General features: G+C 42.5%; 1 protein-coding gene across 1 annotated transcript in view; it reads right to left on the bottom strand.

The window, feature by feature from the left end:
- Positions 1-932: 932 nt before the first annotated feature.
- Positions 933-13752, bottom strand: part of DIS3 (DIS3 homolog, exosome endoribonuclease and 3'-5' exoribonuclease) — a 37199-nt gene continuing 24379 nt past the window's right edge. Inside the window, exons 16-21 of the mRNA XM_070751361.1 lie at positions 13178-13334; positions 10603-10817; positions 7284-7452; positions 5356-5514; positions 3847-3969; positions 933-1217 (exon numbers count right to left, since the gene is read on the bottom strand). Of these exons, the coding sequence (XP_070607462.1) occupies positions 1137-1217; positions 3847-3969; positions 5356-5514; positions 7284-7452; positions 10603-10817; positions 13178-13334 (904 nt within the window). The 3' untranslated portion in view covers positions 933-1136. The remainder of the gene's footprint in view (positions 1218-3846; positions 3970-5355; positions 5515-7283; positions 7453-10602; positions 10818-13177; positions 13335-13752) is intronic.

Below are 13752 nucleotides of genomic sequence, written 5' to 3'. Positions count from 1 at the left end.
TTCTTTCTTTTGCTGTCCCAAAGGTGTCTTTTTTTTCCCCCAAGAGCCAACTAGACTTTCTGGGTTTTCTTTGGAAAACGTTTCACTCCTCATTCAAGAAGCTTCAGTCGAGATGTGAAGCGAAAACGGTCTTCAAAGACAACCCAGAAAGTCCAGTTGCCTCTTGACTCCTGACCTGGATGACTGAGAAATCTATAGACAAGTTATCTTTTGCTGTATGTCAGCCCTGCTGTGGGAAAACCCAGGCTGCATGGCAAGGTTGCTGGGATGCTCAGTAATAGAGAAGGCACATTCTCATTTAACTTTTCTTCCTTGGATGTTTAAATCCATCCCTCCTAATTAGCTGGGAACTGGGTTTTCTTTACAGCGCTCATTAAGTGAGTTAATTAAGTAACTGGGGATTGGTAATTTTATCTGTAACAAGAGAGGTGCGGATTAGAAAACCGAAGCACAAATTGTGAATCGGAAGCTTACAACTGTAACTGTCAACCCTTTGGGAATTATCTCCTTCCTAATTCATCTCCTGCTGCTCAAGCTTGTTTTCTTTTAGAGCAAGGAAGCAGGTGCTCTTCTTAAAATAGCTTTACCTGGCAGTCGCTTCATAACATAAATACTTCAATAATTATCATGGATCTCCATACCAAGAAAAGAATTACCCTCATCCGAGCCTGGAGAACGTGAACATTAATATGGCTTTTGGCTGCTCTCTTACTTCTGATCTATGGTCGTTATCAATCCTATTTATCATTTTCCCCCTGCTACTTTTTTTTTTTTACAAAGATAGACCAAAGGACTGAAAAATCGTTCAAAAGATTTTAGAAACTAGGTTTTGCTGACAAATTAAAAGAACCTCTGTATTTACTTTTCTGTGCTACAGACATTTCAAAATATTGTGTCCTTTCCTGCTTTTGGAGAAAGGCCCAGAAGTTCAGTTTTGGCTGGATTCTTTTAATAGGATATATGAACAGGAGCACACAATTGTATTATTTATCAGGGGTAGTTATAAAAATGAGCAGATGGTAATCAATTTCTTTAAAAGTCTTTTCCACAAGTATAAAAAATATCCTTCCCCTCCCCTCCAGTCAAATATAATTTATCTTGGAACCAAATAAGATCCATTCATTTCTAAAATGAAATTACTTTTTCACTTTCCTCTTTTTGATTTCTGGTTCTTCATTACTAGTTGACTGTGTAGCATCGCTAGAATAGCCTGGTAGCTGAAAAATAAGAAAATGGTGTTAGATAGGGAATGATAGAGTTATTTAGCATAGAATAGAATAGAATTCTTTATTGGCCAAGTGTAATCACACAAAAGGAAATTGTGCATAAGGTCTCAGTATATATATACAAGCAACAAAATGATGAATCACTCTGGGTGGATTACAATCATTGTAACATACATTCATCATAAATCATAGTCATAGGATACTGAATAAGCAATCAACATAAATCATATTAGAAAACTAAATAAAACTATCAATTGTAAAAATGATAAGCAACAAAGTTATAGTCATAAGTAGAAAATGAGATAATAGGTAAGATGAGAAGGATAATAGTAATACTCTCAAGTGCAGTGCTGTAGGCCACTAAAGCTGACTGTAGATCTGCAGGTCAGCGGTTCAAATCTCATCACTGGCTCAAGGTTGACTCAGCCTTCCATCCTTCCGAGGTGGTAAAATGAGAACCCGGATTGTGGGGGCAATAGGCTGGCTCTGTTAAAAAGCACTATTGCTAACATGTTGTAAGCCGCCCCGAGTCTAAGGAGAAGGGCGGCATAAAAAAAAAAATCAAATAAATAAATACTGCCTTCTTCAGTATTGTGGGAATTAGCTGTTTAGCAGAACAAAGGCATGGGGGAAAAACCTGTCTAATTTGGGTGCACAATGCCCTATAATTAAGTTTAAGTTTAATCAGATTTGTATGCCGCCCCTCTCCGCAGACTCGGGGCAGCTCACAGCAATAGCAATACAATGTAAAACAAATCCAATATTTAAATTAATTTTAAAAAACCCACAAGTTAAAACCAATCATACACACTAGCGTACCATACATAAATTTTATAAGCCTAGGGAGAAGGAACATGTCAATTCCACCATGCCTGACAACAGAGGTGGGTTTTAAGGAGCTTACGAAAGGCTAGGAGGGTGGGGGCAACTCTGATATCTGGGGGGAGTTGGTTCCAAAGGGTCGGGGCCACCACAGAGAAGGCTCTTCCCCTGGGCCCCGCCAACCGACATTGTTTAGTTGACGGGACCCGGAGAAGGCCAACTCTGTGGGACCTAATTGGTCGCTGGGATTCGTGCGGCAGAAGGCGGTCCCGGAGATATTCTGGTCCAGTGCCATGAAGGGCTTTATAGGTCATAACCAACACTTTGAATTGTGACCGGAAACTGATCGGCAACCAGTGCAGACTGCGGAGTGTTGGTGTGACATTGGCGAATTTAGGAACGCCCATGATTGCTCTCGCAGCTGCATTCTGCACGATCTGAAGTTTCCGAACACTTTTCAAAGGTAGCCCCATGTAGAGAGCATTACAGTAGTCGAGCCTCGAGGTGATGAGGGCATGAGTGACTGTGAGCAGTGACTCCCGGTCCAAATAAAATTGCTTTAATTGTTGATTTTAAATTGTTCTGAATTGTTTTTAGTAGTTTTATACTGCATTTTATTTGTATTTGGCAGTGACCCTGGAGTCCTTCAGGAGTTAGGTAGCATACAACTCCCAATCAATAAATAATAAATAGCATCATTTTGAGGGAAGAAGTTGAAAAAGTTTATGTCTAGGATATATAGTAAGGGGTCTGTACATAAAACTAGTTTATTATTAATAAATAATGATTGAAAGTAAACCATGGTGGCACAATGGTTAGAATGTAGTATTACAAGCAAACTGCCCACAGCCAGAAACTTGATTCTGACCCACTCAAGGTTGACTCAGCCTTCCATCCTTCTGAGGTGGGTAAAATGAGGACCCAGATTGTTGGAGCCAATAGGCTGATTCTGTAAACTGCTGAGAGGGCTTTAAAAGCACTGTGAAGCAGTATGTAAGTCCAAGTGCTATTGCTATTACCATGTTTCCCCGAAAACAAGACATTGTCTTATATTAACTTTTGCTCCAAAAGTTGTGCTACGTCTTATTTTCGGGGTGTGCTTTATATTTCTCAAATAAGACAAATTCACAGGCAGAAAAGCTGACACCCCCAAAGAAAGTGTACTGTACGGTACACTGATTACGGTACGGTACCTGTCAGTATGGCACCCACCCACACAAACGACGGCACTTTTATGGTATAACAGTATACTCCCACTATTGCAGCTTCCGGACACCAGAGGAACTACAGTCTACGCACTGTAGTGGAGACTGTAATGGCGGTGAGACAGCAGCAGACTGTGTCTGCTGTACTGGACGGTACAAAGCGATGGAAGGGGCCAGCAGGGGACGCCAAATTATTACGGTACCGCTATGAACAGCTTTGAATGGTACCGTATGTTTTTCCACCGTACCGTATGTAAACTTGACTACGCCTTATTTTCGGGGGGTGCCTTATATTAGCAAATTCTGCAAAACCTCTGACATGCCTTACTTTCAGGGTACGTCTTATTTTCGGGGAAACAGGGTATTGACCAGAGATTTAAAATCTCATCTGACAAGGCATTTTGAGAAGCCTCCGTCTGTAAGGAAAAGCAACCTTTAAAGCCTCAATTCAAAGTCATGGTCTCCCTCCCAAATCGTCCCAGTGTTCCTTTTTCAGGATATTTTGGTGTCTTTTCCACCTGATGGGTTTGCTCGAAGGTCCATAAAGAGACTGTGTTCCTCCACAGTCATCATCTATGTTACCAGGAACCTACCTTGGGTTCCACCAGTGTCATACGGATTTTCTGATGTTGAACGTTGGAAGAATCCAGCACGATACGGACTTTGACCTTGTCAAAGGTGCAGAAAATTGTGCCTTCCACGGTGAGGGAAGGAATCTGGAAAATAAGGGGGGGCGGGGGCGGTGTTGGAATAAAGGTTTATTTTTTTAAACTCCATATCCATACATATATCAATGCATATACCTTACAAACATATCCATAACATACATAGTTGTATGTCTGGCTGATTTCCTTTATTTTCCTATCAACACTTCTATCATTTATTTATTTATTTTATTTATTGGATTTGTATGCCGCCCCTCTCCTTAGACTCGGGGTGGCTAACAACAGTGATAAAATACAGCATATAACAATCCAATACTAAAACAACTAAAAAACCAAACATACATACAAACATACCATACATAAATTGTGAAGGCCTAGGGGGAAAGAATATCTCAATTCCCCTACCCCCAAGGTGGGTTTTAAGAAGCTTACGAAAGGCAAGGAGGGTGGGGGCAATTCTAATCTCTGGGGGGAGTTGGTTCCAGAGGGCCGTGACCGCCACAGAGAAGGCTCTTCCCCTGGGTCCCGCCAAACGACGTTATTTAGTTGACGGGACCCGGAGAAGGCCAACTCTGTGGGACTAACTGGTCGCTGGGATTTGTGCAGCAAAGGCGGTCCCTGAGATAATCTGGTCTGGTGCCATGAAGGGCATATTAATAGGTTATCAGTCTGTATTCATGTTTCTCTTTCTCACTCCCCTCCTGCTCTCTCCATCTCTGCCAACTACCTCCCTTCCCTTCATCCTTCCTTCCTTTCTCTCTCCACCCCACTCTACCTTTCCCAACTACAAGCAGGAAGAGGGAGATTGTGATCCCGCTGTATAGAGCGCTGGTGAGACCACATTGGGAATACTGTGTTCAGTTCTGGAGACCTCACCAACAAAAAGATATGGATAAAATTGAATGGGTCCAAAGACGTTAAAATGGTAGAAGGTCTTAAGCATAAAACTTATCAGGAAAGACTTCATGAACTCAATCTGTATAGTCTGGAGGACAGAAGGAAAAGGGGGGGACATGATCGAAACATTTAAATATATTAAAGGGTTATATAAGGTTCAGGAGGGAAGTGTTTTTAATAGAAAAGTGAACACAAGAATAAGAGGGCACAATCTGAGGTTAGTTGGGGAAAAGATCAGAAGCAACGTGAGAAAATATTATTTTACTGAAAGAGTAGTAGATGCTTGGAACAAACCTCCAGCAGACGTGATTAGTAAATCCACAATAACTGAATTTAAATATGGCTGAGATAAACACATATCCATCCTAAGATAAAATACAGGAAATAGTATAAGGGCAGACTAGATGGGCTATGAGGTCTTTTTCTGCCATCAATCTTCTATGTTTCTAAACTGTAAACGGTAGTTGCGTCTTATAGTCTGGAGCGTCTTATACTCTGAAAAAATATGGTAGTTTTTCCTTTGCAAAAGAAAGTTGTTACCTCATCGTTGAAGACGAGCCTTTCATTTTTCTTGGCCTTCTCTTCAAAGAAAACGGTGCCTTCCAAACCGTATTTGGGGATTAGAACCACAATGGCATTCTTCCTGACAAACAGGATGTAGGCCTCTTCACTGACCTCACCCTTGTTTTTGAAAAACAGCTGGAGGGGGAAAAAAGTGGAAGCGGTTAATTGCACAAGCCTTGTTGACAATGTCCAAAAATAAAATAAAACCCTCCCTTCAAAAAATCTCCCCCTGTGTATTTCTTCACCCAGAGGGTCTTTGGTTGATGGAATTCCCTTCCAGAAGAGGTCATGACAGCTGTCAGCCTGGATAGCTTCAAGGCAGCATTAGACCGATTCATGGATGCCAAGTGTATTGGTGGTTATTGAAACGGATGTCCAACTACCACCTCTATGTTGGGTGAGGCAGGCAGGATTCCCTTGGGTACCATTTGTTGGGGGTCAAGGGAAAGGGAGGGTTTTGCCTTCTCTTTCTGCTCAAGATCCCCATGGACAATTGGTGGGCCACTGTATGACACAGAATGCTCGACTCAATGGGCTTTGGCCCGATTCAGCATAACTCTTATGTTCTTATGTATAATACGCATCCAGCTCTGGTCCAAACCTTTGAAAATGTTGAATTGGCAACAGGACCATCTCCAGACTACTTACCATTCTGCTGACTGACAACAGATTGGTAGTGATAACTATGAACAAGTTATAGTCATAGTTTATTAGATTTGTATGCTGCCCCTCTCCGAAGACACACAAAGATTGCAAGTCCACAGCGCTTGAGCCATCCCCAGGATTCAGATTCCAACAGTCCACTTTTCCTAAACATTCTGGGAGCCGAGAAGAACAAGGGCATGGGGTGAGGTATCATCAATATGCTGATGATACCCAATTATACATCTCCACCCCATGTCCAGTCAACGAAGCAGTGGAAGTGATGTGCCGGTGCCTGGAGGCTGTTGGGGCCTGGATGGGTGTCAACAAACTCAAACTCAATCCAGACAAGACGGAGTGGCTGTGGGTCTTGCCTCCCAAGGACAATTCCATCTGTCCGTCCATTACCCTGGGGGGAGAATCATTGACCCCCTCAAAGAGGGTCCGCAACTTGGGCGTCCTCCTCGATCCACAGCTCACATTAAGAAACACCTTTCAGCTGTGGCGAGGGGGGCGTTTGCCCAGGTTCGCCTGGTGCACCAGTTGCAACCCTATTTGGACCGGGAGTCACTGCTCAGTCACTCATGCCCTCATCACCTCGAGACTTGACTACTGTAACGCTCTCTACATGGGGCTACCTTTGAAAAGTGTTCGGAAACTTCAGATCATGCAGAATGCAGCTGCGAGAGCAATCATGGGCTTTCCCAAATATACTCATGCCACACCAACACTCCGCAGTCTGCATTGGTTGCCAATCAGTTTCCGGTCACAATTCAAAGTGTTGGTTATGACCTATAAAGCCCTTCATGGCACTGGACCAGATTATCTCCGGGACGGCCTTCTGCCGCACGAATCCCAGCGACCGATTAGGTCCCACAGAGTGGGTCTTCTTCGGGTCCCATCAACCAAACAATGTCGTTTGGCGAGAGCCAAGGGAAGAGCCTTCTCTGTGGCGGCCCCGGCCCTCTGGAACCAACTCCCCCCAAAGATTAGAATTGCCCCCACCCTCCTTGCCTTTCGTAAGCTGCTTAAAACCCACCTCTGCCACCAGGCATGGGGGAACTAAGATACACTCTCCCCCTAGGCCTTTACAATTTTATGCATGGTATGTCTGTATGTATGATTGGTTTTTATATAATGGGTGTTAAGTGTTTTTTAGTATTGGATTATACTGTTTTGTTACTGTTGTTAGCAGCCCCGAGTCTGCGGAGAGGGGCGGCATACAAATCCAATAAATAATAATAGTAATAATAAGTGCTCACCTGGGTGTGGAAAGCAATGGAAGCCCTTTGAGCGTACTGAGCCATTTTGTGCCGAAAATTGAGGTTTTTGCACAAATCTGCCAATTTATGTTTGTCAGTGAGGTCAGGGTAAGTACTGTCCACCCCGACAGCAACAGCCAGGAGTCGGTGTACTATAATATCAGCGTATCTGCAATGAGATAAATGAAGAATTTTTCACCGAGAATAACCCACAAATATTGTTTTAGGATATATCACCCCGAAATTAAAAAAAAGTGAGGTTTCACAACAAGGATTTTTCACAGACTGTCAACCCTGAAGCTGACCGGACCAAAGCCATCTTGGCACTTCAATGTTGCCACAATGGACCTGAGGGATAGGGAGGGGGATTTGAGACTAGCTGGGATTTTGTAGCCAAAACAAAATACTTTCTCTTGGGAACCAAGGACATTCTCACACCTGGTGAGGAGGATTGAAGCTACCAGGCAACCAGACAGAGCCGTTGACTGGATCCTGTGACTGACTGTTTTGAGAAAGTGATTTTTTTAAACGTTTAATTAGGTAAATAATGTGGGAACCTTCAGAGTTGGTTTTTACCAGATCTGTGCCAATATGATGTATCCAATAAAGGTGTTCTTTGAGGAATCTACCTGCCTTGGGAGTTTTTCTTGCTATGAGTCTATTATTTGGAACCCTGATAGTCTTTGTGGCTCTTAAGACTCCATGAATAGAAACTAAGACAATTGATAACTGTCCAGAAAACTTGTGTTTGTAAGCAAGTGGTTAGGAAGTGGATAGATACCAGAATGTTCAGCCAGGAACTTAGAAACCAACGTAGATAAAAAATGAAGACGGTTCAGCAGGAACAGGTTTAAGTAATTTTACTCTTCGGTGTATTCAAAATATACTTTCGTCTTCTTCTATTTACAAAATATACTTCACTTTAACTATGTACATAGAAGTATAACAAACCTTACTTATAATAATAATTAATAATAATTTATTAGTTTTGTGTGCTGCCCCTCTCCGCAGACTCGGGGCGGCTCACAACAATAATAATAACAATGTGATAATGTAACAAATCTAATTTTTTTTTTTAAAAAAAGCATCTAAAACCCCATCATCTAAAAAACCATACAACACAAGCATACCATACATAAAACTATATGAGCCTGGGGGAGATGTCTCATAAGTAGCTATTATACTAATTTTGGTTTAACTATCTTACCACCAGTACGCAGCTCAATCTTAATGCTTCAATCAGACCACAAACTAAAACATCAACTAACTATCCAACAAAACCAACAAAAGCACATCCACTGCAAAGGTGCTTTCCTTCTTATAATGCTCTGGCCCAATCAGGTTGCAGCTTAGTCATTGTGACTCAGCGTTATCACTGTTTTACATATTCACAACCTACTTTTACCTTACATGGAATATCACCTGGAACGCTCTCTACATGGGGCTACCTTTGAAAAATGTTCGGAAACTTCAGATCGTGCAGAATGCAGCTGCGAGAGCAATCATGGGCTTTCCCAAATATGCCCATGTTACACCAACACTCCGCAATCTGCATTGGTTGCCGATCAGTTTCCGGTCACAATTCAAAGTGTTGGTTATGACCTATAAAGCCCTCCATGGCACCGGACCAGATTACCTCAGGGACCGCCTTCTGCTGCACGAATCCCAGCGACCAGTTAGGTCCCACAGAGTGGGCCTTCTCCGGGTCCCGTCAACTAAGCAATGTCGCCTGGCGGGACCCAGGGGAAGAGCCTTCTCTGTGGCAGCCCTGGCCCTCTGGAACCAACTCCCCCCAGAGATTAGAACTGCCCCCACCCTCCTTGCCTTTCGTAAACAACTTAAAACCCACCTCTGCCGCCAGGCATGGGGGAATTGAGATCCTCTTTCCCCCTAGGCCTTTACAATTCTATGCATGGTATGTATGTATGTATGTTTGGTTTTTATATTAATTGATTTTTAATCATCAATACCAAATTACTATTGTACACTGTTTTATTGTCGCTGTTAGCCGCCCCGAGTCTCTGGAGAGGGGCGGCATACAAATCCAATAAATAAATAAATAAATAAATAAATAAATATTGTTTATTCTTGACACTAAACAGGGAGATCCAGGGCAATGCATGGTGGGGACAGGGGTTGGATTTCTTGGAGTTCATACCGGAATAACGTTTGGAAGGGGGAGGGTAAGACAACTTCCCTTTCCTATTTTTGTGTAACCTCAAAATAGCAATTATTCACTGGCAAATGAAACCACATCAGGATAGCAAGAGCACTTAGATTTATATACCTCTTCATAGGACAGTGATACCTTGTCTTACAAACTTAATTGGTTCCAGGATGAGGTTCTTAAGGTGAAAAGTTTGTAAGACGAAATAATGTTTCCCATAGGAATCAATGGAAAAGCAATTAATGCGTGCAAGCCCAAAATTCACCCCTTTTGCCAGCCGAAGCACCCATTTTTGCGCTGCTGGGATTCTCCTGATGCTCCCCTTCATGGGAAACCCCACCTCAGGACTTCTGTGTTTTTGCGATGCTGCAGGGGAATCCCAGCAGGGGAATCCCAGCAGGGGAATTTCAGCATCGCAAAAACGAGCTGAAGTCCTCGAAACCCCACCTCCGGACCACTGTGTTTTTGCGATGCTGCAATTTCACTGAGGCTCCCCTCGCTGGGAAACCCCACCTCCAAACTTCCGTTGCCAGCGAAGAGCCCGTTTTTGCACTGCTGGGATTCCCCTGCAGCATCACAAAAACAAGGAAGTCCAGAGGTGGGGTTTCCCATGGAGGGGAGCCTCGGGAATCCCAGCAGCGCAAAAAGGGTGCTTCGCTGGCAACGGACGTCTGGAGGCGGGGCATCCCAGCGGCGGCGGTGGGTTTGTAAGGTGAAAATAGTTTGTAAGAAGAGGCAAAAAGATCTTAAACCCCGGGTTTGTATCTCGAAAAGTTTGTATGACGAGACGTTTGTAAGACGAGGCATCACTGTACTTGGCAACCATCCGTGAGTGGTTTACAGAATCAGCCTACTGCCCCTAACAATGTGGGTCCTCGTTTTACTGATCTCAGAAGGATGGAAGGTTGAGTCAACCTTGAGTCACTCAAAATCGAACTCCTGGCAGTTAGCAAGCCTGTAGTACTGCGTTCTAACCACGGCACAGCCATGTATGTTGTTGCCTTTGGTAAGGCAACAGAGAGATAGGTGGCTAAGAAGCATGCCATATAACTATTTAATTAATTAATTAATTAAACTTGTATGCCGACCACTCCCGATTTGCTATCAAATCAGTTGCGATTTGCTCAGAAGAAAGTCCTAAATCAGCCTTACCTTCTGATTGGAGAGGTGAAATGCGTATATATGGGCGACGCTAAGCCATAATGGTGAAAGTCAGTGTCCATTCCAGAGCAAAAGTACACAGCTTGCATCATGCAGCGGGTGGCTAAGATCCGGAAGAGGGTATTCAGATAGGGGAAAGAAGACAATTCCGCTCTATCGAGGGAGTCGGCCAGGGATTTTGCACAATCGGTCTTGATTTCCAAACCCTACGGCGGAAAAACACAAACTGGGTTTGAGTTTAGTTTGTTTGATTAGCCCACAGGCGGTATCAAAGTGGAGTGAATTTGTAGTGGCTTAGAGGTGCAGCTCTCATTTCACAATCAAGAGGCTATGAGTCCAATGCTAGGTAGCAGCAGATATTTCACTCTCTGGGCACAAAGAGATATTATCTGCTGCGAACTTCACATTGGCAACAGGAAGGGCATCCGGCCAGTAAACACTCAGCTCCATTAAGTTGCCCTGACTCCACCCCAATGCAAGAGTCATTAAGAGGGAGAGGGATAAATAGGGCATATCAAAGTGCAGAGTTCTACACACAAAGTATTACTAAAATCCTATAAAAAAGATTTAAAATTTTATCTTTCAATGAAAGAGAAATAATACACAAGATTTTAGACTGTGCTGAAAGGAACAGACTTACCTTTAAGCTTAAAGATAAAGAAGAGCGCGATTATTATAAAATCTGGGGAAAGTTCTATGAATGGTTGGAAACTAAAAATAACTGAGAAATAATTATTTTTAGATCACTTTTAAAGAAATATATGATGATTTAATTTTAATCTATTAAAGATCCGGATGACGAAATAAGGATTGGTGGCAGCAATGGATAAGGATTTAACACAGAGGTGAAAGGATGAAATTGGATAGTGAGTAAAGGTATCTATGTTTTAATATAGAGAAATGGATATAAGGGAATAGATTTTATATCATTATTTGTAGAGGATATATGTTTAATGAGTAGTTAACTTTAATTAATTTAGCAGAGAAGAGCAAATCACTTTAGTAAAAAGTATAATTTAAGATGTTTAGACTTTCTTTTTGAATGCTTAATGTAACAAAGAAATATTATGTATTATTACTTTAGGCATTGACGCTTGTGTTTTTATTGCATATGTTGTTTTTTATTGTAGGTTGGAGAAAAATAAAGACATTTTTATACCCCCCCACCCCCAAATATTGATGGTGTAATCCAGCAGGAGGAGGCTCGGTTCCTGGTACCCATCAGAGAAAAGCACAGTCAAGCTATTTAGTAAGGCTGTATTACTACTATTCTTCTCATCTTTCCTATTAACTATCTCCTTTTCTACTTATCACTACAACTTTGTTTCTTGTATCTTGATGATTTAAAGTTTTATTTAGCTTCCAAGTATGATTTATCTTGATTGCTTATTTAGTATCCTACCACAGTGTTGCATCTTGTGATATATGATGGATGCATTTTTATGACTGGTCATGATTTCTCACATAGCTTTTGTGTTCATTGAGAGCTTGGGCACCGAAGACAAATTCCTTGGGTGTCCAATCATGCTTGGCCAATAAACAATCCAATCCAATTCTTTCCTATCCTATCCTATCCAATCCATTCCATTCCTCCAAACCAATCCAACCCTACCATACTCTAATTGTATTCTATTGTATTGTATTCTACTCTACCCTATTCTAACTGTGCTGCATCTCCTCTTAAACTACTTCAAAATTAAGAGACTAACCTCAATTGGTGCAACATTTTCTGAGCCCCCTTTCCGAGACAGGAAAGGCCAGCAAGAATTCAGGGAATCCCATTCGCATATTGTTGTGGTTAGCTCTGGCCCAGCTCCTGCCCCAAGGACTGTGGATGTGGGGGGGACATCCACATGCTGCAGGCCTGTTTTGCCCCCCCCCCAGTGGAATCTGCTGATGAAGGCTCCTCTGACCAAGAAGACATGAGTGACAGGGAGGAGGAGAGTGTGGCAGACAGCTCAGAAGGAGATCAATTATCTAGCTCCTCCTTGGATTCGGAACAAGAGTTAATGATACAGCCACGCATGCGGAGAGCGATGCAAAGGCAACAACAACTGAGAGATTATTATCAAAGAAAATAAGGCCACCTGTGGTTGGGTGGGGCTGTGATAATTAGTGAGGCTGCTATAAATAGCAGCCTGTGGGTTTGGCCATTGTGGAGGATTATCTGATCGTTGTGTTTCATGACTGCTTTGCTGACTTTGATCTTTGTGTGCTGATTTTTCCCAGCTTTGAAACTAAACCAGAGCAAAGTGTGTGTCACTTTGTGAAAGAAGGACTGTGAATTGCCTCACAGCTGCAAGCTAAGTATCACAGAACTGATAAGGGACTTGTACAAATTACCAATTTGTTTGGAGACGAGTGCTCTTTGCTATACCAAAAGAGGGCTTAGTTTAAGTGAATTTTCATTATAAAGAACATTGTTTTGAATTTTCAAACGTGTGTGTGTCTGAAATTGTATCTGTGCATTTTTGGGAGGAATCTACCAGAGAGCTCGACAGAACACATATGCGGAGCCTTTCATGCCTTCGTCCCACCAGCGGAAGACTTTCTGGAGATGTCTTGCCTTAGACTTTGCGGCCTTCACCAGGATGTCGTAATTGGAGGGTGGGGGAGCCGGATGCTTCCTCAGCAAGGCGTGTTCTGAAAATTCTTGGTAGATCTTCTGGGCAACTGAGATGTTCGCCAGCAGCATAAACTCTTCCACCATGGAGTTGGTCTCTCTGCAGAAAGGGAAACGGAGACTCGTAAGACCCCCACAAGAAAACAGCCAGCCTTCACCTGATGGATTTCTTTCCCCTAAGGGGAGGAGGAACTGAGAATCAGAATTACTCTAACTGTATCCCCTCTTGTATGCACTCTGGACAATACAAACCATCAAGAGCTGCCCAGACCCAATCAGTGGCACTAATTCCTCCTTTCACAGAACCTCAGTGGCTTAAGGCCATGCCAATCTCAAGATGCCACCCATGAGGGCCTGGGTCTTCTGGTTATCCAGAAGGGTGAAGCACCCTTGCATATTTGCAAATTTATTTATTTATTTATTATTAATTGGATTTCTATGCTGCCGAAGACTTGGGACGGCTTACAAGATATAAAAAACAGTAATTTACAACAAAAATTATTTCAATTAAATTAAAA

This window comes from Erythrolamprus reginae, chromosome 4, assembly GCF_031021105.1.
Source record: "Erythrolamprus reginae isolate rEryReg1 chromosome 4, rEryReg1.hap1, whole genome shotgun sequence".
NCBI classification, from domain to species: Eukaryota; Metazoa; Chordata; class Lepidosauria; order Squamata; family Dipsadidae; genus Erythrolamprus; species Erythrolamprus reginae.
The sequence above is the reverse complement of the archived record's forward strand: the minus strand, read 5'-3'. Positions and strand labels throughout refer to the sequence as shown.